Source organism: Mixophyes fleayi, chromosome 1, assembly GCF_038048845.1.
Source record: "Mixophyes fleayi isolate aMixFle1 chromosome 1, aMixFle1.hap1, whole genome shotgun sequence".
Classification (NCBI taxonomy): domain Eukaryota; kingdom Metazoa; phylum Chordata; class Amphibia; order Anura; family Limnodynastidae; genus Mixophyes; species Mixophyes fleayi.
Window position 1 is genome coordinate 332,156,206 of NC_134402.1, and position 27,126 is coordinate 332,183,331.

Genomic DNA, 27,126 nt, shown 5'->3' on the forward strand with positions numbered 1-27,126 from the left:
TTTGAGTTGATGGAAGTGGTAAGTACCTTACTTTGATACATTGGTATGTTGTATGCATGTGTGTAGCCATATGACTCAGATACAATCTTTTAGACTTTTCGGCATTGTATAGAGCAGTGATGGCTAACCTGTGACACTCTAGGTGTTGTGAAACTACAAACCCCCAGCATGCTTTGTCAGCTATCAGCTAGTTATCTACTGGCAAAGCATGCTGGGACTTGTAGTTTCACAACACCTGGAGTGTCACAGGTTAGCCATCACTGGTATAGAGTGTGGGTAGCTTTAAATCTAAAGATAGATTTAATAAAAAATACAATTTAACAAATTCTAAATATGTAGTTTTACTACTAGTTTGTTATGATGGCCTATTCAGCATAATTTTAGAGGACTTTATTATGCTCTGCACTTTAATTGCCACCCATATAAAATGTCTAACAGATGACCATAAGCAACATGACCAGACGTGATATTAATGAGAAAGTACAGCATTTATTTTATAATACACATACAGCATAGCTACTGTACATGTTTGTAAAAGTAATATTACAGCTTTGAATGTATGTTTAGCTTTTCACATGATTTTCAGAAGCAGAAGTTATTTCTCCCATATTTATGGAAATTTGAGAACCTTGGCCCTGTATTTGAGTAGTAAGTTAAAGACTTTTTGGGGGGACTTGAGTCAAATGGTCAGTTTTGCAAATATATTTTCTGTCCTATCTCTTATCATTTGTTAAATACTAATAGAGGTTATCTAGCACTTCTTTGTACTGCAGCTTTTGCCAATCTTGGGGGACGAGCATATGCCGTATCACAAACCCGACGACACCGGTTTTTAACGGAGTAGTGCTAATTAGTTGAAACTGCTGATGTTCGCACAATGACATAGAGGTGGTGGTCAATTGTAGGAAGAGGACTGTATACACTTGACCCTTGAATTCGGCAAAAGCTGCAGGACTTGTAAGCATTAGATACACTCTATTAGAAAGTGTATCTACCAAATTGTTACATATAGGTAGGACGGCAACGGTAATGTATGTACAGTTAACAGATCCAACTTACTCAGAATACAATGTATGTATTCCAAGTAATGCTAACAGAAGCAATCAAGCAGAATTTAGTCATATAAATACCAATAATGTAAACGACATGTGAAAAATGGGAAGACATTTGTGAAATATGCCTCTTATTCTCCAAAGTCAGATTAGCTTCGCTCTACTGCCCATAGCTTTCCAGAGTCACACATGGCTGGATACCAAGGGACACACATACATCATTGGTCATCCACTGTTGACTGATGACATCTGGCTGTATGGACTGTTTAATTTATGTCTTTAATGCCTTGTTACAAGAATATACGTGTGGTTGGGTTGCACTGACCTGTGCTGTTGAATATGTCTTTGGTTTCTGCATCCACCATTGCCTCAGCCGTTATTACTGCAGCAGTTGTTTTTCTAGAATAGTGCAGTGATTGTCTGGTCCTTTCTTAGAGTATAATAAAAGGCAAATCTATAAATATTATTATTTACCAGTATCCATTGGAGGTGATACCTTTTCAGCCACATCCCTATATTGAGAGCTTTACTGGGTAGTTTGATTATGAAAGCTGTTCCTGTTACTGTATAGTGTTTCTTATAGGCAGATTATGGATCAATATGTTTGCAACATATAAAGCTCAGATAGCTAAGGAAATATGGAAGAACTTCCTACCCTGAAGAGTTTGCCGTCCAATCACATAGAGACATACAGAAACATAAAGTGATAAAAGAGGTGATAGTACAATAAGTGCAGTCGTGTTTGAGCTTTGCAACAATCTAGACGTAGGATTACAGTTTAGCTATGAAGTCATATAATGACAGAGTATGACGTAGGTCAAGAAGGATGACGTTCCAGAGGTGAGGAGCAATCACAAAGAAAGATTTAAGGTTTGTGAGAAAGAGCAGTGGGAGTGGATGGTACAGAAGAGCGTTAATTTGGAGAACAGTGAAGGGGAAGTATTGGGGTATATGGCAGTGGTCGAAGTAGGGGGAGTATATGGTGGTATGCCATACCGCCTCTTCTCCTCCTTCATTTCAAATTCTGTTCACTTACATTTCCATATATTTTCCATACAGCCACGTCTAAATTTCCACTTCAACCACTGTGTATACTGAAGATATGAAGGTATAAGGAATGTTATATAGGAAAGTGAATATTGTGAATTGTAGCATCTAGGTGCTGTTGCTATGGGCCCAGAGGTGAGGGGTCACAGTGAGCAGTAGGCTAGAGCAACAAAGCTGGGCCCTAACCAAGTTTGACTATGGAGCCCAATGATGCACTGTCCCGCCCCTACAGACAGGGTTATAAGAAAAAGAAGCAAAGTAACTGAAATTCAGTAGCTTGAGACTGAATTTACCAACTGTGCTAATATGCAGGGCCATCTTAACAACATTATGGGCCCCCGGGCAAAGCAGTGCATCGGGGGCCCCTAGATATAGATATATAGATGTATACAGATACAGATATAGATATAGATATAGATATAGATATATAGAGATAGAGATAGATAGATGTACTTGCTCAGTGACCCTTGAAGGTTTTTTTGCAGGTATTTTTCTTTTGCAGGATTATTTATTCTCATTAAGAGCCGTGGCTATGGGGCCCCCTTGCCCGTGGGGCCCTCGGGCAGCTGCCCATCATGCCCAATGGAAAAGATGGCCCTGCTAATATGAAGTGAAGAGAAAAAAGGCCACCCCTAAGAAAATGAAATAGTCCACAGGTATAACTATGTCAATGATGCTCTCAAAATGAACAAAGTGACTTATATTTTGAATTTTATACTGCAGATCCTAAAATAGCGACATAAATGACATCAGTGCCTCACAAGAAAAAGTACAAAGAAGGCATGCAGCGCAAGTCAAATAAAAACCTTGTGCTTCAATAAACGAAAAAAAGAAACCGTATTGTGTCTTTCTTCAAATACCCAATAGTTCAGGGTAGGCTGCTGCTCTGTCAGCAAGAATAGATACAAAAAGTTCACTGAACCATAAAGTGACAGCAGTAAATACAATTGTTCATTAGTTGTAATCCATAGGTTGTTAAAGAAAAAAATGCTTTGCTATCAATAGTTATAAACCCGCAGAATTTGAGTTTGCTCATGCTACTAACAAAGACTTGTAATCTTAGTATTGGGGGTATATTTACTAAGCTGCTGGTTTTAAAAAGTGGAGATGTTGCCTATAGCAACCAATTAGATTCTAGTTCTCATTTATTTAGTACATTCTACAAAGTGATAGCTAGAAACTGATTGGTTGCTATAGGCAATATCTCCATTTTTCAAACCCACAGTTTAGTAAATATACCCCTTGGAGTTCTTACTCACTGGTTGTATTACATAAAGTAACTGTATAAATGAAAGTAAATGTAAAATTCTACATTCCCAAAACATGACATACCACTATTTCATTATTTTTGCACCATTTTATGCAACTTATGTGTTGTCAGCCTTGTGAAACCACAAAGGGGAACATGGCCTTATCTGTGTGGAGTTTGTATGTTCTCCCCGTGTTTGCGTGGGTTTCCTCCGGGTTCTCCGGTTTCCTCCCACACTCCAAAAACATACTGCTAGGTTAATTGGCTGCTATCAAAATTGACCCTAGTCTCTGTCTGTGTGTGTGTCTATGTTAGGAAATTTAGACTGTAAGCTCCAATGGGCTGCGGAATTAGTGGCGCTATATAAATAACTGATGATGATGATGATGAAAGGGGACCAAGGACTCAATCTGGCTGGCCCACCAAAGATGGCAGGAGCTCCTAGAGAGATACATGTTATATACAATCTACTAGAGAGTATATATATAAAAACCACTTAGAGATTGGAGAGGTGTTAAATAGACCCTATGGGCCTGATTCATTAAGGACAGCAAAGCAAACATTATGTGCGTCTTCTTTTAAATGCATGTAAAGCGGGTATACGCACATACGTATTAAACAAGGAGCAGATGTAAAGATACATCTGGTAATGAATATGGATCTAGGTCCGCTCTGCTCTACTCGACAGGACACTGTAGGATACATCCAATACATATATGGAATATAATCTCACAAAAGAACACACAGACAAACAAAAACTATTCAATTTATGTCACCTGTTAATAATATAGTCATTAATGACAAAACATTAATAAAATATATATACTATTTTTTTCCCCATGAAATATATTTATTAAGCTGTAATTAATGTCTACTGTACATAAAATATATTTTTACAGTTGCTCCTGATTACAAACACACACACTAGCTTGCATACTCATCACTAGTAATCAGTACTTAGACTAGACCTCTAGCTGGAGCAAGAGATACGGCTGAAAAACATGTACCTTAGAGATGCCTAGACCATGAATCGGATGCTGCTGAGTGTGCTCGAGATTGGCATGTTCTTACTGTACAATCAATATATGTATGCTCCTATTTCTTTCCCTATTCCGCCCATGAAAATGTAGCCTGTAGTAAGGGTCCTTTGCACTCGCAGATGAGTTGGACGTTTCTGCTTCTATGGCGTATGGTTCGGTTATGGGCATGTGCAGAGTACTTGTGTACATTATAGCACACAAATTGCCAGTTACGCTCCTTAATGAATCAGGCCCTATGTATCTATATAACAGTTGGGGAGGATACCCCATTTTGTTTGCGCAAGATATGCATTTCTGTCCTGAACCTGCACATCAAAAATGCTTATGGACAGTTTTGCAAACCGTAGTCTTGAGTCCCCCTTACACTTGGAGGTGTAACTAATGAATTTCCAGATACACCTTTTACGATGATCATCTATAGCAGTATTTAGCTTCTGATTGGCTCTCCAGCCCTTAATTAATTATATAATTGAGTATATTTGGACTACTGCAGAAAAGAAGATTGCCATTGGAGGTATTTGTATTTAATTGCATTTCATATGGAAAATGTGACTTTCAAACTTATTAATAACAATTAAAACACTATTCTCTCTTGTGTATATGACACTTCATTACTTTTTTTTATATTGTGTACAAATACAGTATTGTGACTAGCATTTACTAATAAGATTGTCAAGCCGCATTTATGTGCTATCACTAGGAATAAGCATTCACATTTCAGATGCATATTTAGGGGTTGTTTTTCATAGCCCAAACACTTGGCCACACTTGAATCATAATTGGTCTGTGGATTACAATGAAAAAAAAGCTCCTAGGAATCTCACAATTAGTGCCTGCATTGAATAAACTGGAAAACTTTGTCAGCCATATAAGACTCATTTTAATAAACTTTGGTTTAAATAAAATGAGCACCATTATTATTCTTACTTCTGTTTGGCTCTAGTGTTTATATACACAGGTGGTGGGTCGGATGAGGTCACAGCAGCTCAACTGACTGTCTCAGAATTGTATCTCCATCATATCCCATTCAGACAGTGTCCTAAGCTAATGTTCTATTAAACTTTACATTTTAAAACAGCTCAGTAGAATGTTAGATTAACAGTGAACAAAGAACATATCTGGGATGTTTACAAAACACAGCAGAACTATGCAGCAGATAGTACATAGCTGAGGTGAAGATAATGTGTTTGCTTAGGAATTCCATGTCCAAGCATTTGAAAACCTGTAATACAGAAAACAGGAGAACAGAGATAGAAGCTTTATTAATAGACTGTTCGTGGAAATAAATCTGAACTACCTGTCAAAAAAGAAGAAATTTATGCATTTGGAAATAGTCAGAAAGTAGAAATAGAGCCCACAGTTGATGTAAATCTTGGTTCTTTGGAAATAGCACTGCATTTAAGAAGCAATGCACTTAAAAGTAGGTAACGAGGATAGAAAAATGATAAGCACAACAGTCTGCAAATCCACTTTTCCATTTAAAAGAGAGTAAGTCTTAGCAGCTCCTTGAAAACATATTTTTAAACAATCATATGCATTCAGCTGACTACAAGGTAGCCATCCTTAGCGAGAATATTTATGCTACAGACACAATATGAACTCACGCTAAGAAAATATATCACTTTTTGACAGATGGAATAATCCTATTTCAACAAAAAAAATGTATTACATTTTATAAATGAGTGTCTATATTGCTGCTGGATGGTATTCATAACATTGTTCTTATTTCCCCCAGTGAGTCATCCCCAAATATTGAGGTCAGTGGTGTCCATTAACAACACTAGAAAGCTATGCAGTCCACCACATTTTATTTTGCGCAATGTGCCTCTTTCTCAAGTGTGCCCCATGAATTCATAAACTATGTGATTGACACATTAATATATTATACTACTCATGTCATAAGGGGACATCGTTTACATTGGTTTGTCTGTGCTTAACTTACAAAATGAGTTTAGACCATGCAAAAAGCATCCAAATGAAACAAATGACTGAATACCAGTTACTGCCACTGCCGAGCTGATAATATTATATTATAATATTACTGTAATATTTTGTGGGACTATAGTTGCCCTCAGAACTTGGCGCACCTGTATCTACCCTATGTAGCTCATGACATATTCCCTCTCACAATACAAAATCTCACTGAGCATTTGACATATAACCAAAAGCATTTTAGCTCATATCCTACATTCCATATGTTACTCCCATGATAACCAATTTGCTGATTCTACATTCAACACCATATTCTTGTGCTGATGTGCAATAATAAAGTAAACTATTATGAAACTGACAAAACATATATTTAAAAAAGGGGTGAGGTACCAGTAAAGCATTGTGTGATTCTAAATAACAGTATGACAAGTGAGGCCATAAGCCGAAAACACTTAAAATCATGTGCTTATGTGATCGTCGAGCCATTCGGGGTTAAGATTCTATGCATAGCCAGCCAATAAGAATCCGCTGAGAGGTGTTCTAGTCCTCACTATAAATTATAATCCCAAAGGAGGCTGGGAGATATATTAACTAAACTGCGGGTTTGATAAAGTGGAGATGTTGCCTATAGCAACCAGATTCTAGCTGTCATTTTGTAGAATGTACCAAATAAATGATACCTAGAATCTGATTGGTTGCTATAGGCAACATCTCCCCTTTATCAAACCCGTAGTTTAGTAAATCTAGCCCTGGGTCTCTTGGTTCCTGCTTCTTTAAGATCCCCCCCCCCCCCACCCCACCCTGCTAATCAGATAGGTTCCTGACTGTTTAACCATTTTCCTTTCTTTGTCACAGGGGAGGCGCAGTGAGCGGTGCAGTCGGCGACTAATCAAATGATGCTATTGCTGATTGGCCGCACGTCACTGGCCCTTTCAAAGTAACAAGACTCTTGGTGCTTTTGTGTGGAGGATCCCTTGACCTGCTTTGTGTGGGCACATCAATGATGAGTCCAGGAAGGAAGCAGTCACGCTGACACCAGAATTAGCACTTGCCAATAGTAAAGATTTATTCTTGGCACAGTGGTAAGAGCACTTTTCATGTAGCACACAAATATCAACTTTAAATTTCAGTGTACAAATAAGCTATCAAGTATTTGTGTGCTACATGAAAAAACAGTCAGTATTTAACTTATGTGCAAAACAGAATACTAATTTGCACCCCTTGCATTGTAACATGATTTTGTCCAGGAGACTGAAATAAGAAGTTTCTTAAGTTAAGATCCTTAATGAATCAGGCCTGATATTCAGACCAAAGACTGCTGCGGCTCATACCCATAGTTGCCAACTCTCCTAGTATGTTGGGAAGACACCAATGACATGGTGAGACTATCTGAACCTTGAAGAGAGCTGCCAGTTCCAGACAGGTGTTGGAAGGTGGGCGGAGCCTGCCACAATGATGCAAATTGCGTCATCAAATCTGACAACTGAGTGGGCAGAGGCGCTGTTGCGCAATCAGCACTTTCAACACTTGATGAGGAAAATCTTTTCATTCCTCTCCTCCACAACTCCCAGAAAAGTAGGGAACTATGGATTCATGTGATGTGTAATTTATTAGCATGACTGGGCTGTTGGATTTTTACTAATCTCTAACTGACTAAAATGTGAATTACAGTATTTTTTCCTGATTCATGTGATCTCATAATCCTGCTGCTGGAATATACATTTTTCACTGTCATTTATCTGTTTAACGCTGTATGCAAGAAAACCATTGCTTTGCCTTTTATATTCCATCCAACTCTTACACAATTTGACTTTCTAAATAGGAAGCAGGATATTAATGTGTAATTGCTCAGCGTGTATTAAGTGAAGGTTTTCATAAGGAGAAGAGTGATAACAGCACTTTTCATTTTTTTCTACAAATTAAGTGATTAAATAATTATGTGTGAAATATCTTCATGAAAATGTTCACATAACGATGAAAGAGCCAGAGATAGGAGCGCCGTGCGACACCTGGCTTCCCTCCAGCTAATCTAGTTGTTAGATTCATCAGGAAAATCTGGTCTTCATGGACATAAACAGCAGATGTTTGCCAGATGACGTCCAGATACTGTAATTGAATAAACACGGATACTGATTTATCCTAAGAATTGCAAGCATAATGTTTGCTCCCATATCTGCCCGGCAATGTAGAAACACTGGAACAAAGCTCCGTGTGGACTATTCTCAAACCTCAGCTCACTGTGGTGCAGCTGTGCTAAGAGGGGATTACTGTCTATATCCAAAATGAAAATACAGTACAGAACGTACTTGGATCGTTGATAAATATGGATAAAATCAAGTGTGTGTTCCCATGTCCAAGGTCATTCTCATATTATGCAGTTGAATGTTATAAAGGTTTTAATTTTACAACATATCCACTTCAGAGCAGTTTAGTGTTACTCCTGTACAAAGCAATTAGTTTTGGTCCTTAACCTTATTACACACTAGGAATACCAATTTGCATTCCTCAAGGGGGAAAAGAGTTGGACAGAGACCATCAAGGGAATAATCAACACAAGTCTTCTAGAAGCCCTTACGCTCCCTTGAGCAGGGCCATCTCTCCTCCTGTTTCCTACACTTCTAACTCTACTCTCCAGCTACCTTTCCCCCCACCCCCCTGGGGGTCTCCCCGTCATCCGCGCCCTTCCTCTTTGGCTCCAGCGCTTGCTGGTCTTCCCTCCCCCTCTCTCTAGCTGTGCTTCTGAGCTTACTGAGTTACTGTGCTTACTTTTTACTGTACTGTGCCGTCCCACCTTGTATTGTACTTGTTTGTCCCTGTACGGCGCTACGGACACCTAGTGGCGCCCTATAAATAAAAATTAATAATAATAATAATAATAATAATAGAAGCGAGCAAATAATGTACTGTTATCATTTTCCTTCCTGCATAACTTCTACCAATCAGTCTGTTCCAGCCTTTGCCTCTGTGGATGTGATTGGCTGGGAACTATGCTACACACCTGGTGGATGTGCCTCAAAGAATGTCCATTTTGTATCATAGAACATGATATAGTGGATTTGGTGCTCCAAGTCAGGTTGGTAAGATCCTTGTGGAAGGACATAGGACTATCCATCATCTCCCCAGGCATCACCCATGCCATAGTTCTTTTAGATCCCTTCAAGAGTAAACTCAACTGGATAATGATGGATGAGAAGTGAACAAAGATTTTGAAAAGGCTTTTGAAAGGTAAAGAAATTTATTTTTGGATGGAATTAAGTGAGCTGAAAGAAAATAAAATGTTTTACTTAATTTCACTCTGAAGATTCTGTGACTCAACCAATGTAATGTACTGCAGCCTGAGCTGGTGTACATTAACGTGAACAGGTTTAGATTTTAGTTAAACTGCGGAATATAGCAATCCCCATAGACATCTATGAGGACTGTTTTGCAGTTCGAAGTAAAATTCGGAGTAAAATGCAAAGCAGCAGAGATCTACGTTATCTCCTGCGATGCACTCTTAATAGATGTCAATGTTACTTGAACATCCGTTTTCGGGGGGTTTCATGAACAAAACGATTCATAAATAAGCCCCTTAGTGTTTTCTACTAAAGTCACAAATTGTACTTTTCTATGCACATGGCTTCCCCTTTTCCTATATCTTTGTATAACAATGACACATTACCTGTACAAAGATAAAAAAAAACTGGCTAGAGGAACACAACATGAAGCCACATGCACAACTGATTATTTTTTATATATATATGGAAATACACAACACTAAATCAATAAACTTCAGTTTGATTGATATCAGACACAAGATGAAAAAAAATTACTAGCGACTTCAAAACAGATCTGTCAGCCAAGATTTATCAATGGAGGGATAACTAAAGAAAAAACAATAAAAGGACTGTGTTGAAGTGTAATCCAATGCTACATATAGAAGAAGAAAAAACACTGTAGGCATACTATGCGGAAAAATAAATAAATAACTAAAACCTAAACATAATAACTAAAACCAATAAAGTGCTGCTTAAAAAATACATCTGATAGCAGGGGCAGGCTGGCCTGGGGGGTAGGGGGGCATCTGCCCTCCAGCAGGTACAAAAGATATGCCCCTTACCTGCGTGTTTCTGCAGGCCTGCTTGAGACACATTTGTGTGAACACACCTTTAGTGTACTCAGCTAAGTTTACACGCCGCTTCCCTCTCCTGTCCCATATGCGCACATGTGTACGCCCACTTTCTGGGTATGCACTATGTCACTAAAGATACAATGGTGTGTGAATCTGTTAGTATTCAGCATGGTGATTTTGCTACTTTTCTGATACTAATGGGCTTATTTATTAATTTGAAAAAAGCCGTAAACACTTGTTTTCAGTTGCGATGGGGCTTTTCCATATCTATCATACGCTCTTTGTTGGTGATGGCTTTGCCCGGGTATTGCCGGCAATCGCGTTTGCCATGTCTCTGCTGAGAAAGCTTCACATGGGGAAGCCAATTTCTCTATGATAGTGCTGGTACATGTACCACTGCTGTCCTTTCACTATCGCCATCTCGGGATGGCAATAACAGCAGTAAATAATAGGAAAAATGATTTATCTATTTATTTAAATAAAACATTTTTCCCAATAGGGAACATTTTGAAATTATTATTTTTTTTTAAACATATTTTATTTTTGACAATTTTTTCCAAGTCAAGGCTTCCAGTTCCACTGCACATGTGTGAGCTGGAGTAGTAGGACTGCACAACCAATGAGATCCATCCTATCACAAACAAGCAACACTATGACTGCTGGTTTGGCAAACAGGTATTTATACACCCTCTATTAAAAATCAATCCTCTAAACCAGCCATGAAAATTAATGAACCAACCAGAGTTCACCCACATAGACGCACAGCTGAAAACCTCTGACTCACTGCTAAGCTAACTTGTACTTGAAAAGGTACATAGCACAAATGATAACAGAGAAACCCCAACTATCCTATAAACATTACCGAATTCATATACAAATTAATGAGCCTCACATTCTAGAGGAACAATAGTTAATTAGCTAATTAGTTGCCTTGACGACACAACTCAAGCAGTCTGGTACCCTTTTGAAAAAGAGACGGAAATATTTGGATGATAACTTGTAAGGCAAATTAGATCTGATCATAAAGATAAAGGAGCCCACATATATCTAATACTGTCTACGGAAGTAGTCATTAATTTGTATTTGGTTTATAATGACATTTATGATTATAAACGCAATCAAATGCAAATTTTTATGGAAAGAATATGTTTAGGACTTTAAATAAAATATACCTTATTGGTAATAATATGGTAATAAATGTCATTCTCATTAGACATACAGTTTGAAAACTAGCAATGCTGATTGATATTCTAAACAAACCATCTTTGCTTGTTGATGTCTTCACAGTAAGGAAAGTGTATTTTCATGAACATAAATGTCTGCATTCTGAAAACTACATGCAATGTTGTTCTTTACTGAACCTTCTACACAATATATGATTTCAATGATGAAATGTATTTCATAAAAGTAAAGAATACACCATACTAATTCCTACGTGATTTGCTTTCACCGGTTGCATGCTTGATGTGCTTTAGCCTTTACACAGACAAGGTTTAGGGTCATGGAAGACCATTACTGGTCCTGGTGATAAATGAGGCCACCAGATGCCTATAAAATCAGTGGCATGGTGAACAGAAGTAGAGATAAGTCAATCTCCTAATTCATGTTTTATTGGGATCCAAATGTATAGTGCCCCCAGAAATTAGACAGCCCATGACATTAACACTTGAAAAAGCCCATAACAAAATGCATGCAGGCTTTCATTTATCGTGCAGCCCAAGCAATGTTCTACATGCTCATTACACTCTTGGGTTATATATACACAGAGGTTATCCATGAGTAACAGAAAAGGAGGTTTAAATTAATAAATGAATGTTTCTTTGCATAAATAACATAAATAATATATTAGTGAAATAAAGGAAGAACGTTAATGTGTCTTTTGCTGAGGACAAAGTCATCACTCTGATTTGAAATATTTAAATGTTTATACAAGGTTTATTTAAATGTTTATACATTCTGCTTTAATATTTTGTTTGCTCATTTTTATGCATCGTGACTTTTTTCAAGCACATTGTACCTGAAGAAGCAAATAGTTGAAATGATACACTATGTGATGCATGACCAGGAGCAGACCTGGGGGTATATTTAATAAACTGCAGGTTTGGAAAAGTAGAGATGTTGCCTGTAGCAACCAATCAGATTCTAGTTATCATTTATTTAGTACATTCTACAAAATGACAGCTAGAATCTGATTGGTTGCTATGGGCAACATATCCACTTTTCAAACCCACAATTTAGTAAATATACCCGGTAGACTTTTGTATAGGGGGGTGTGGAGATATTTAGCATAACCACAACCCCTCCATCATTCTGGTTGGCCCCGCCCCAACCTCCTCTTTGATTGGACCTCTCGGTTGCAAATCAAAAGTATGTAAATATCATCCTGAATTGTGTGTTCTGCTATAGAAGGTCATTAAACAATGCCACACACAGCTCTGTAATAGAGGACACTATGGACTCCTGCTTCAATGGGAACACCTTGAAATTATAGGCGTAACTTGACGTTTGTGGGCCCCATAACAAGTTTTGCAAGGGCCCCATGTACCGTCCAGTGGTGAAAATCTCACCTATACACATAGAAGGTGGCCTCCCTTAGCTGTACAGCAGTTACAACCTTTGCACCCATGGTATTTACGCCAAGTTTAAAATATGTACATTGTGTTAATCTCATTATAATATTGTTGCAAAATGTAAACCTTTTTTTGGAATATGTCTACATAATCCACTGAGTCAGTGCATCTACCCCATACTCCATATCTATCCACCCGAGCCACAATGGACAAATTAATTTTTGTGTGCAGTCCTGGGAGAAAAATTCCCCCCATTGTGTTGCCGCCCACCTTGTCTGTATTTATTCTATTTAAGTTGCAATTTTATTAATAGCATAAAACAAGTACCGATCCTGTAGATTCACAAGTAGCCAGGAAAGTATGGTCCCTTACCCATCGTAATGTGAAATATGACAGAGCAGAACAGATTGCTGCTCTATGGATAATTAGATCTGCTCAAAGAAGCCAATTATGTTTCACCGTGAGTTATGTAGGACTCTCATAATAGTTGAGATAAAGAACAATTTCATAATAATAACATTTGCATTTTATAGAGTGTCGTTCCTCTGCAGCTGCAGAAGTGTCTCCACTAATTGACTAGCATTAAAAGTCGTATCAGGGGGATAGAAGGAACAAAGCTGACGGAAATCAGCCACTGAATTACAGTGCACTTTTCACACTGCAGCAATGCCACAAAAATATAATTTACTATTTAATATTAACCCCTTTGCAGCGCCCCCTACCTGTTGAAGGTGTTATTTCTGCTAACCATCCTGAGGAATCCAGTTGGGTCTGTTACAGAAGTAATTTTGTTGTTCAGGTCATCATATTGCTGGTCCATATAATCTCCAGCCTCACTTTCAGTTTCGCTGCTCGCACAAGTCCTAGAGATAAAACAGACATTACATATTAAAACATGCTTCACAGGATTTAATTTGCTTTTTTTTAAAGACACGCTTATAGGAAATAATATCACTCTGAGCAGTAAAGTCAGAAAGATGTTACAAAAATTATAGAGTACCTAATAAACAGACTACAGCTGAGTAAGCTGTGTGTGTGCACAGCACAAGAACACAGCATTATGTGATGCTACTGCAAGTCAGAGCTGTATGTGTAAAATCATACAATAAAATAAAAGGATATTGGGAGTCTGGGATGAAATAGAGTGAATTAGCCAGTAATATATGATGGTCACTGCTCATCTCTAGCTGGATCCAGTTGGAACTCGCACTTATTATGAGTACGAGATTATGTAAAATTTAGAATATTGCAGCAATTATTTAATGCCAGTTTTTGTAACAAGCTTGTGCAGTACTGCATGTATACCTACTGGGGGCACTGTGTACATGATTACTTTGGGTATATGTAGTGCCCTGTACTAGCAGATGTCAAGGCTCCTACATTCTAATTACTCTTATCTACAGCTACACAGGTTTCTCACCTGCTGTGTTTATACGCTCAAGTTTGCAAACCTTCCTTGCTGGATGATTTTCGCACCTTCCAGACAAGTCTTTGCCATCCTGCTATGATCTTCCAGCTTTGCCCACTGTTCCTACACTGTACTGCCTCTATACCGAATTCTGTTTGAGTTCCTCAATCCTGTTTAGTTGCCTAATCTGTTATGCACTTAGTTCATTACCATTTGTTTCCTGGATTATGTCTGTCCTGTGCTTCTGGTCCCAATATCCCTTCCTATCTGCCTTGTCCTGTTTGTCTCGCCGGTCGGCTGTTCTGCCCTGGTTATTATCTCTTCTGGTTTGCCTCTGATGATTCCTTTTTTTTTTTTCTTTCTGTTGTTCATTTGTGCTTCTGGCGTTTTATTATGTTCATTAAAGTGCTTGTGTCCCGTTGTTTACGGCTTTAGTGCTAGCGCACCAAGGGTTTTGGTATTTTGCTGACAATTCATAACTTGGATTGTGATAGTTTTACATTAGATTTGCACTACATACATTAGGCTCTCATAGTTTGGAAACAGAAAACTGGGACATTTCTGTCACTTGAAGCATATCATAAATAAAGACAAACGGGGAGAAAATTGGGCACAACTAGGACCCATAAACTGTGCCACCAATTCCCGTGGCCTCAAACCCAACAGGCCACAACCTGTCCACCACGGTAGATTGGTAGGAGGCTATTGTCATGCCTTGGCATATAACAAAAAAATCCACCTCTTATGTGTGGAATTATGTTTACACAAATCCTGCCAACAGTTGTCTTGCCATTTGTAGCATTGTAAAGCCATGGTCAGTAGAGGTAGGAACCTTAACCATCTAGGAACCTCATCCATGTTATGCTATTTGAGCGAGTTCATGGAAAGCTCTTGAGAAAATCAGAAAATTATGCTAAAATATCTCCCCCCTACCCTGGTACTGCAGGGTAGGGGGGAGATATGCTTGAAGTGTAAGTCATGGATCTTTTCTAAGTGCCACATGCATTTACACTAATATAGATGCCTCAGCAAGGGCACTGGTTCTTAGTGCAATAAATAATGGTTCATCCCACAATATGACTGTATCCACTATGTGTTATTTAGATAATTATATATTCCTACTTCTGTATTTATGTTTGATACTCCTTATTTCATTTAGTTGGCAGACCTTCCCTAAAGCTAATGTTCAAAAACTTCCGATTTAAGGATTTTTAGCTCCAATATCCTAAATAACCCATATGCTAACCCAAGCTCTAGTCCAAATTCTAAATATACCCCAGTAAGTTTACATAGTACCCTGTGTCTTATGTATGACCTAAAAACTACAGAGTCCACAAATGCTTCGTCTCTCAGGAAGAAAGGATGAAACATCTTCTTGCACTATATGCAAATATCATCTGTGGAGGTGGACACATGCTAGCTCCCCGGTGACTGTACAAACAGATCGTTTTATTTTTGCCATGTAGTTGCAATAGGTGTTGTGTGTGTGCCTGTGCGTGTGCCTGTGCGTGTGCATGTGCGTGTGCCTGTGCGTGTGTGTATGTTTTGTTGCCAAGGTTCCAATAACTATATCTGTGCAGCTCTGAGGTTTCAGAAGTTATATGAACACTTTAAATGCAACTGTTGTGGGCAATATAATTAAGAATGAAGACTACATATGATCAAGAGACCATTGTCTCATGAATATAAGTTATAGCACATTCTATTTTGGTGGCAAACATTCCCTAAAACCAATGTTCATTTACCTAGAGGGTGATGCTATAATGCCTACTGTTCCATAACTGCAATATAATCAGGACAGCAATCACTGTTCCCATGGAGCAAGACTCCAGGCTGATGAGACTGGCTCCTCGTGCAGAGAACAACACAATTAAGTAATTATTGCATGAGTTATCTCTGTGGATTTCAACCTGAGAGTCGAGACGTGACGCAAATGTGACAAGTTTCTCATGCCATGTGTATACTTCTTACTGCTGATGTTTCTCAGCGATCTCATAAATGCTTTAAAATGTATGAAGTGTACTAAATTATGCATGTAAACAAAAAATTATCCTACATGCGGCTGCATTATAAATTTCATTGGTGGTACACTGAACTATGATTTGTAACCATTTATGTAACTTAAGCTATGAAGTGCTAGAAAGGAATTCCATTGCACTGATTCTCCAGTTCTAACATAAAATGCTGGTATTATTATCAAAGCTTAGTTTTAACTCTAGCAAAATTCAGACGATACATACATTTAATTATGTTTGTGAATAGATTTAGGCAACATGATTTATTTCTGGGTAATCATATGCGGTCATTGTTCGTACAAGGGAGTCACTCACAATCTTTGAAATCAAATGACCAGGATCTCATTCAATGGACCCCTATGATAGGTGTGACCAGTTCAATTAGTAGTGATTTATAATTAAACGTCTATGTGTGCCCTGGCAACTGAAATATTTAACTCAAATGTTTATTTTTCAAACATTCAGGACTGGGCAGGTGTGTACTTGGGGAGGGGGGGTTCCAGTTGCCCTGAAACCCTCCACTTTGCCACTGCAGATCTACAGATATGTTCCACCCCTTCTACAACCTCTGTCCCCCCCTCTCCTGCACTGTACAGACTAACACATGTGGGACACGCCCATGTCCCAAAGAAGAGCATGCCCCGGAAGGTAAGTGTGCAGAGGGGGGCTATTACTGTGATGGAGGTGGAGGGTGGGTATTAATTTATTGAAGAGGGTGGATGATAAACATTTCATAGTGTGTGGGAAATATTAATTTGCATTCTGGGGAAGATTTATTTGATGATGGGGACTATTTAATTTGATAGTGGGGTCATAGTAGTAACTATTAATTTGAAGGTGGGTTGATGACATGATTTAATTAATGCTGCAGTTGTTTTTTTGGCTATTAATTGAAAAGAGGGCTGTGTTTGGGGAGAAAGAGGGCTATTTATCAAATGAGAATATTTTTTAATTAATGTTGGGTCAGTTATTAAATGTGAATACTAATTATTTAATATTGGGCTTGTTTGGGGGGAAAAATAGATGCATTTATTGAATTTAAGTACTATTAATGCAGTGCGGGGGCTGGTAGGGATAAACAGATATACTAATTAAATGTGAGTGCTGTTAATTTAATGTCAGGCTGTTTTCACGTAGGAAGGGCTAATTTTTAAACGTCGGGGCTTTTGATTTCACATCAGGGCTCTTTGGTGAGGGAGACCTAAATGGTTCACTCGCTGCCAGACTTTCTACATTTAATGTACCTATCCTTTTTTTCCAAACAGGACCCCAACATTTTAGGATCCAGACAAGTAGCAATAGAGCTCAAGACATGGGAAGCAACAGATAGTGGAAACCTCAAGAACAGGCAGGAGAAACCAGTACAGTCTGTCAATTGTCCTGCATGCAATGATAGTTGGTTAGTTAGTTCATCTATCCTAGACGTACTGCACTATACCATATATTCACACTGTACTGCTCGTTAAGGGGAAGCTGTATGCACTACAGTTAGATGCAAGCAGTTTGAACTTGATAAGCAGTACAGTGAAAAGCAGGACATATCTCTTAACTATCTTTGCAGTTGGAACCAAGTCCTACCTAAGCGGGACATTCACACAAAATTGGGACTGCCCTCCCGGAATAAGGACAGTTGGCTACAATTGCCCGTATATTTGAAGGGAATGGGAAGAGTTGGAGAGCACTCTAGAATGGTCTCAAATGACAGTCACACGCACGCCACTCTGGAGGCAAGCCTTGGAAACCCCTTTATTGAAATCCTGCCACTGGTGGGGTACTTTCAAATATCTGTTTTACTGCATTTGGCACCCAAAAAAAAGCAATGGATGGCATGGGTGTCTACGTTTTTCAATGTAAAAACGAATTATGATTGACTGGCAATTACTCAAACAAAATTATGGATTAACTTCTGTGTGTTGTATAAATGCACTGTGCTGATACATTTGCGTCACTAGACAAATGGCATATAATAGAGAAGACACACAAGTGAACTGCCCATTAGCTTATACGGTACATACTAAAATTAAGAATTACAGGTGAAAATGTACCAAATAGGCATACATATGATGCACTTTGTTTTACAGACCCATTTCAGATAGTGGTGGTTGCTTTAGAAGGAATGAGTGCCTAGGGCACTCTTGTTCAGGCCCAGTGTCCAGTTGACCCTCATAAAAGCAAAGGTCAGGATTCACAGAACTGTCTGGAATTCTGGTAGCAGTCCGAAGCTGTGTGTCCAGTGAGACCGACTAAGAATCAGGAGAAGAGAAACAAAGTATCCACCGCAACAGGCAATCACTCACCATGTATGTTATATATAATATATAATTAAATTAAAAAATAACAGCAATCACTTGGGTGGTGCTCCCCTACTATATATAGCTCATAGAAATTAACAAAAGAAAAAGAAAGAAAGCATGGAATGTAAATAGGGGCACTCTTTGAGTGATGGAGTAATATTTAAAAAAAAAAAAAAAAAAACGTTATTGGATATATATTCAAATTAAATTTTAATATATTAATTAATCATTAATAATCATTTTAAAATATATCAAATTAAGTTTTTTTATTTTTAAATATTACTCCATCACTCAAAGAGTGCCCCTATTTACATTCCATGCTTTCTTTCTTTTTCTTTTGTTAATTTCTAAGAATCATGAGAGCCACACTTTTATAAAGGAACATTTAAATACTACAAGACGTGGTAACCAATCACAGCTGCTCACAAGTTACAGTCAAAGCAATTTTGAACCATACACTAGATTCCTGACTTCCCACCCCACGCCCAGCATAGGTACCTCTCTTAAAGCCCATGGAAGTGCTATCTACATAAATAAATAAATAAACAAATATATTTTTCTATTAGGAAATACAAAAGCAATTTTAAGGAATGTTTTCATTCATTTATCTTCTTCCCTAAAGGATCCAGAGAAGTGTGTTCTATTCTATGGAGACCACTGTGTCTAAGGGACAGATTTCTGACCTACAATATTTTGTTTAATACGTCCTTAAACATTTATTACATTTCAAAAAAAAAATCATTCTTATTCTCTGTGCAACATGTTCACATGTTTATGTTAATTACTTTTATTAGTATACCTTTTTTTGTTTTGCATTCCTTTAGACAATTAAACAAGTCATTATGGGCAGCACGGTGGCTAAGTGGTTAGCACTTCTGCCTCACAGCGCTAGGGTCATGAGTTCAATTCCCGACCATGGCCTTATTTGTGTGGAGTTTGTATGTTCTCCCTGTGTTTGCCTGTGTTTCCTCCAGGTGCTCCGGTTTCCTCCCACACTCCAAAAACATACTAGTAGGTTAATTGGTTGCTATCAAAATTGACCCTAGTCTCTCTCTCTCTGTCTGTGTGTAAGTTAGGGAATGTAGACTGTAAGCTCCAATGGGGCAGGGACTGATGTGAATGAGTTCTCTGTATATCGCTGCGCTTATTAGTTAGTGGCACTATATAAATAAATGGTGATGATGATATATGACTACTTTATAAAGAATTACTAACTAGAAGGCAGGGCGGCTCAATCAGTGGACCAAGGAGTATGTGTTCCATTTCTTGTGTATATATAAAGATTTTACCAGCAACATTAAAAAAAATCCAAATCAGCATGCTGATTCATGTGTACACACTATACAAGCTTTACCTTCAGAACTGAGCTTTTCATCTGTCATAACCATTGGCTGAAAAGATCATGATTCTGTAAACTCTATGGAGATCCTCATTGAGAGTGCACACATACTGCTAAATTGGAACAACATAGCTCCATTGTTGAGTGAGATTTTCAAGTCAGTTTGAAAGCCTCAATCAATGATTTCATGTGCTTTGGAACAACAATCGTTCATCATTTTAGTGTACATACTAATGCAATATCGGGCAGAACGGTTCTTTAACGTCCGATTGACCCAATAATCGTCTGAAAACACTGTAGTGTGTACCCAGCCTTAGTGACTGTCATCTAATTAATATAATCTGCAGATTACTGAACAAATCATTGGTTTGATGGGAAACAACTTCCACAATAGGAGACTGTGAAGCCAGCACATGGAAGTCACTGATCTTCAACAGCAAGGGAGTTAAAGATATAAATGAACTAGATACAGATGTATTCTTGTAAATGAAAAAGTTTATGGTGAAAAGAAAGAAAATATTTAGAGCTGTATCACTCATGCTGTCAAATTAGTATTACTATTTACAATGTGTCTAGTACAATTTTGCTTTCTTTTTATTTGTCTCAGTGGACATCCCTGGAAGTACTCAGGCTCAGAGGTAGGGAGCATAACAACCAGATTACTAAATGGGCTGAGAAAACCGAAGTTCAAGAATCCACTCCAAAAAAAATAAATAAAACTAAACCAAATTATTTTAATGTAGTTTTTTCCTATACAAAAATAACGAATAAAACATTTTATTTTAATGAAATGTACTAGAGATTTTGCAAGTACATTTTCATACACGTGAACTCCTATTGTATTCAGTTTGTTGTTATTGATATGCGTGTGAAGTCAAATCTGAGCCATGTGCTTCCATTCAGGCAACTGAAGCAGCCCTGCCAAATACATCAAAAAAGCATAAAAAGGCAAAAAGTGCTTGATAGTGTTTGTGAAATAGCAACTAAATACATATCCAAAATGTAACTCTATAGAAGACAAATATTATACAACCTCATAACTTAAAAATACATTGAAAAAAATCATGCTTATTAATCAGGAGTTTTTCACAGTTATTTGTTTCTCAATAAAAGTGGCTGGCAAAGCATTCTGGGTATTCAGCTGTAAAGAAGTGGTTATTTAGTGGAATACCACTTAAATTGCTCTCTGCAACCATGTCCGTGAACTAGTGCTACCGCTAGGAAACTGAACTCTCAAAGCAAGACAGCTCGAAATATAAATCAAAAGGTCAAATGAATCTTGCAGAATTCTGTAAAGCGGAGTTTCCACCTGATTACCTATAAAAATGAACATTGCTCCTGTATCCTACAAAATACATCAACCCTGAAATAAATCTTGTTAGTAATTGTCACCACTTCCCAAATAGACTGAAATAGAAAAATGTAATCTGACCTATTACTACCTTTCGAGTCCGGCTCAACTGACTGGATGGCTTTGTTCTTGAAAAGCTATGAAATGCACATTTTTGATCGTCTTGGTTTTTTTCACCGCTTCAATTCCCTTTGCAGCTATATACACTTTGCCTTATGTGATAGCGTTGGCAGAACATTAAAATGTTAAACAGAATCTGGGAGTAGGTGTAGATGAAACCATGTCATCTGGTAAACTGTACCGCTAAAAGCAGGCAGACAAACAATTTGATTACAGGTCAGTTGCTACAACAGAAATCGAAAACGAATGGCAATGTTTAATTAATTTGCAGTCTCCACAATACAAAGAAAGGGTCAGCCGAGCATTGCCAGCCACAGCTGAGCATGAAGATTAACTGCATCAAAATGACACATCATTAAAATATCATTTATCCCTGCCAAAAGATAAGGAAGAGTTTATTAAGTGCACGCAACCGACATATGTTAGCCATCAGCATTTATTATTACTACTCAGTAGTGTAAGAGCTGACTGGTGAATTGGTTTTAATCATGTTCACTTTGGAATGGTCAATGATCAATGAAAATGAAAACTACATATACAAGAAATATTATTTGCATATCTACAAGCAGATGCATAAATAAGACAGTTGATGTATTTTCTTAACCAAAATAGGAACATCAGCAGGACCAAGTAAGGAAAGAAACGCATTTTGCATATATTCACTTACATTTATTATGACAACTTGAGGTCTACAATTAATGTAATCATTTGCTCTTGTTTCTGAAATAAGCATGCAAGCCAGTGCTGGGTTTGTGAATTGAACGCATGTAAATTATTTGCAAGCATCAATCACACAGCTGCATATCACAGAAAATACCATTGTTATTTGGACTCAAAAGGGACTTGGGATAGGGAGGTTGACATCTAGCATCTTAAGCATCTGCAGTATTTCCAGAACAGCTCTTAATGTGCCCTAGTGAGTTTCAGTTTTGGACTGGTGAACCAGAAAAGCTTATGTTTATATAGGGAAACTGTATAGAGGAATGGAACTGCAGATAAGATACTAAAGCCTCACAAGCTCATGATTTTCTTAATTGCTATATAAATATTCACAAGTTTCTGAGGCCAAAGAAAAAATCTTCTTATCCACAGACATTCATAAACAAGTATTCTGCATATCATAGTGACACGATTAAATATGTAAATACAAACCAGAGGATAAGCCACACTTAATATTGTTTTACCATATGCTCAAATGATATGGGCACCAGTGAGTGACAGCTCAGAGCTAGGCTTCAGTTCTAATAATGAAAAAATAAAAAAATAAAAAAAGTTTAAAAACATAATTTTTACATATTATTGAATGAGAATAAAGCACTTTTTTAAAATTAATTTGATCTCTGTTCGATAACAGAAGAGATATACTGACACTTGTTAAAGCCTTCACTGCCGCTAGGGTTATTACTGGCGACAATACTGCTTTCACCGGCAGCAACCCTTGTCATATATTGGGAGATGTGATAACAAGCCTTGTGGCCGGTAATAATCCACCTGTTTGGCCGGCAATAGGGCTTTTAACACACTGATAAATATGCCCTATAATGTCATATTTTGTGGTAAATTGCAATGGGCATGCTCAGAAAAGGATTACACGCCAGTAAATGCAAGTACATCCCATTCATCTTTGAATGCAAAGGACACTTCTAGGCAACGATTTCAGGGGCGAAACAGTGGAGGAAGGGGCTGTATGTGCTTAGTCAGTGTACAGTAAGGGCGTGCCAAGGACGAGTGCATGCAGCAGCGTCCAATTCAAGCTTTGGGCAACTCCAAGGTACATGTATTTCTGTCATATCACTTGCACAAGCTACAGATCTGGAGTAAGTGCCAACTGATAGTGATGACAGTCGCATATTTTTTTAATATGTTTTTTCATTAATGACCATATGTCGCGACCACGCTCCCAGCTTCCGTGACTTTGGGTGTTTACTGAATGAGGTAACACGCGATTCCAGCACTCAAGTCTCTCTCTACCTATCACACAGGTTATAGACCTGCTGAATCGCCCCATAATAGCGCTCACACCCCCACACACTTTAAGCTTGCCACCACCTATTGAATACGGGCAATAGGACCCCGATATACTGTCCCACACTGGCACACAAAGCTGTTGGCTATCCACAGGTTAGCAAGTCCCACCCCAGCAATCAAAGGGTTAACTCATCACACCTCCAGACTGGTACACAAATGTAAATGCAAGCACACACTAGGCTTGTTAGTGAAATGTGTTAACAAATCACACAACGGCATTCAAAGGATTAACTTGGTTGAGCTATATTCTTCTTAACAGGCTAATGGCTTTGTTAGAGAATCAATTACGCCACTTATTAAATTAGAGATTTAATATACGAAGGTACAGGGCATTCAGATAAAAAAAAACAATAAATAAACAATTGACATAACATACACAAGCAAAACAGTTTAAAATAAAAGAGATTACATTCAGAGTATAATTTACATGAGTTGTATAATCTGAGCCATGGGAAATTGGCTTGGAAGATGGACATCTTATTAATGTGGATTGATTTTCTCAAAAGACCAACAATTTGCTCCTTCCCAACACAGGTTTTATAAGCAAAATTAAATGAGACGGCCTTCATAGGGGCAGTGTTGATGCTAATAGGGGGGCAGGGATGTCCCATGGGTGTCACTATAGTTTGCTCACAAATATTGAACTTTGGTAACTCTCCACAGATATATCCCAGAGACATAACTCCCCCATCAATAAACCGGTCATAATCTCCCACACATTTAAATACCAAACATGATGGAATTATGACAATGTGACATACCTTTCCCAAAGACATGTGATTATGGCTGTTCCCGGATACCCCCAGCATCTGTCATTCACAACCCTGGCGTGATTTCTGCCCCTCAGTATAGAGTGGAACCCAGATTTCCCAAAATATGAACTATGAAGACATTTTCCTTTGAATTTCATATTTCTATATACCTGTGTAGGCAGCCTTCAAATGCTGACTTTGTCTGCAAGGATGTCAAGCTGTGAGCAGCCCAACAAAATCTATTCAGGTGTCCAAAAAACTAACTTGTGCCAGGATATAGCTCACCGCAGGGGCCTTTGAAGCTTCTAACACTGGGATGTGCAGAGTCACTGAATACACATACAACAGACTTTCTGACTTCACATTTTACACTTTAGTAGCTATAATTTATCAATGGATTCATTTGATATATCATATTTACACCGCAGTTATGACTTAGGCCTTATTCCTCACAATTATGTGATGGGCTAACCCTTATAACTGTAAGTTCTCTATGTTCACGACACCATATTATTAACATGTGACAATAAATTAATACTTTTTGTCCTGAGTTCTGCTGGGACTTTATATTGCACATATGAATTGTGCGTATCCTGCAGTGTGTTGTGTCTGTCTCAATACAGAAAGTGTACCTAGACCCGTATTCACCAAACACATTTCTCCAGATCTGCTTCTAGATGAATATGGAGGTTCATATGCCCAAATGACATACATTTTTGTTTTTAAAAAGAAGAAACACATCAATCTATTGTTGTTTTGAGAAATGACAGCTATTCCATGCATCAGATTACCAAGAAACTGAAGATTTCATACAAAGGTGTCCACTACAGTCTTCTGAGAAAAGGTTAAATTGGATCTAACCAGGACTGAAAAAGAAGCGTCAGGCCCATATGCACAACTGCAAAAGAAGATAAGTATATCAGTCTGCAGTTTGAGATACAGACGCCTTCCAAGTCCTGAGCTGGGAGCTTCCTTAAATAGTACACCCCAAAAACCATGGGCAAGAGTAAAAAGACGACTCCAGGATGCTACTAGCATTATAGGTAGAGTTGCAAATAAAAAGTCATATTTTAAACTGGCAAGTAGGAAAAAAAGGTTCAAATGGGCAAAAGATCATATACATTGATGGAAAATAGTATTATGGATGGATGAGTCTATGTTTAAGGCATTTGGCTTAAAGAGAACATATCAATGAAAGAATGTTAGAGGAGTGCTTGATGGCTTATGTCAAGCATGGCGGAGGAAATGTTATGTTATGGGGCTGTTTTTGGTGCTGCTAAGGTGAGATTTACACAGAGCGTAAGGCAATGGTCAAAGTGGACATTTAGAAGTGGAAGTATGGAAAATGTAAGTGAATGGAATTTGATAGATTTACAATGAAGACTGTAGAAGTGGCAGTATGACATTCCACCATGTACCAGCCCATTTCAACCACTGGTGTAAGAAATAATGATCCAGAAAGGTTACCACTTTTTAACAACATCACGCCATCCCCTGTGATTAGCTTGACTGTTGGAAATTTCAGCATGCAGTGATTCTAAGCATACTTCTAAGCTATGCAAGAAGTATTTGGTGAAGAAACGCGACCGGAGTATTGTCTTTAATGGACTGGCCGTCACAATCCCCAGATCTCAACCCTATTTATCTCTTGTAGGATGAGCTGGACCAAAAAGGTCAGAGAAAAACCAGTCGCACCTCTGGACAGAGCTATAGAAGTTGTGGGTACAAATTTTTCCCTGAATACTTTCAAAAATGGCAAACATCTACAAAGCTGTGATTGCTGCAAATGGAGGATTCTTTGATGAATGTAAAATTTAATTGTGCCATGACAAAAAATAAAGAATTGTATAAATTCTTTTAAAAACCAAGAAATTTTTTAGTGACTCCATATGTTTGCATGCTAGTGTGTGTGTGTGTGTTTCTATGTATATATGTATATATATATATATATATATATAAATATATATATATATATATATATATATATATACACACATATATATATATATATATATATATATATATATATACACACCAAGAAACTTGTACTAAATGGAATATATAAAGTTAACATTTCTGCGAGACAAAAAGATTACTTGGAAGACCAAAATGTTAACATGTCTGACATAACTGGGAGGCTACACAAGAGAAGCAATGTTTACTGTGTTATATGCTATATACTCCTACAGTTTCCGGCTATGAAAGCACTAAAATATGATTGTAACATTGATTACGGTGCACTGTTACCAGCCTAGGATAACTCTGCACCTTCTATTATCTTTTGTATTCATAAACAACTCTGAAGTGTTGATAGTGACACAGAATCAATGTCTCCTGATGTTATCATTTTAAAAAGTGATGTTAATTTAGCAAAACACGATATTATCATGTGAAGATGATTCTACTACAGGAAGTGATGGAGCTATCAGATTAAGTGCACATATTAAAAAACAAGGAAATGGTGATGTTTATTACATAATAGTGAAGATAATAAAATGAAGCTTTGCAGGAGAGCCAATATTAAAGTCGCTGTGTAATTTATGAAGAAAGGGTGAGACTGAGCCGATAGGATAACCAGTCAGTACTGATGTCTCATATTTACTTTGGCACTCAGCATCATATGAGAAAAGCATTAAAATTAAACACACAATTCATAAATTAGTTGATGTATTTGACAGCTAAAGGGACCCGCATCTTTCTGGTTACTAAAATTAAACCACTCTCTCATACTCTGTATGACGCCCTTTAATATTTGTCAAACCTTATGTGGCCAGTCTCATCATACCCAGATGTGTTTAAACAAAGGACCAGCTGTGCA

General features: G+C 37.8%; 1 protein-coding gene across 3 annotated transcripts in view; it reads right to left on the reverse strand.

The window, feature by feature from the left end:
• TTC28 (tetratricopeptide repeat domain 28) overlaps positions 1 to 27,126 on the reverse strand; it is a 479,060-nt gene that overhangs the window by 67,213 nt on the left and 384,721 nt on the right. For all 3 annotated transcript variants that reach the window (XM_075214617.1, XM_075214609.1, XM_075214626.1), the window contains one exon: positions 13,724 to 13,864. In XM_075214617.1, coding sequence (XP_075070718.1) covers positions 13,724 to 13,864 — 141 coding nt within the window. The remainder of the gene's footprint in view (positions 1 to 13,723; positions 13,865 to 27,126) is intronic.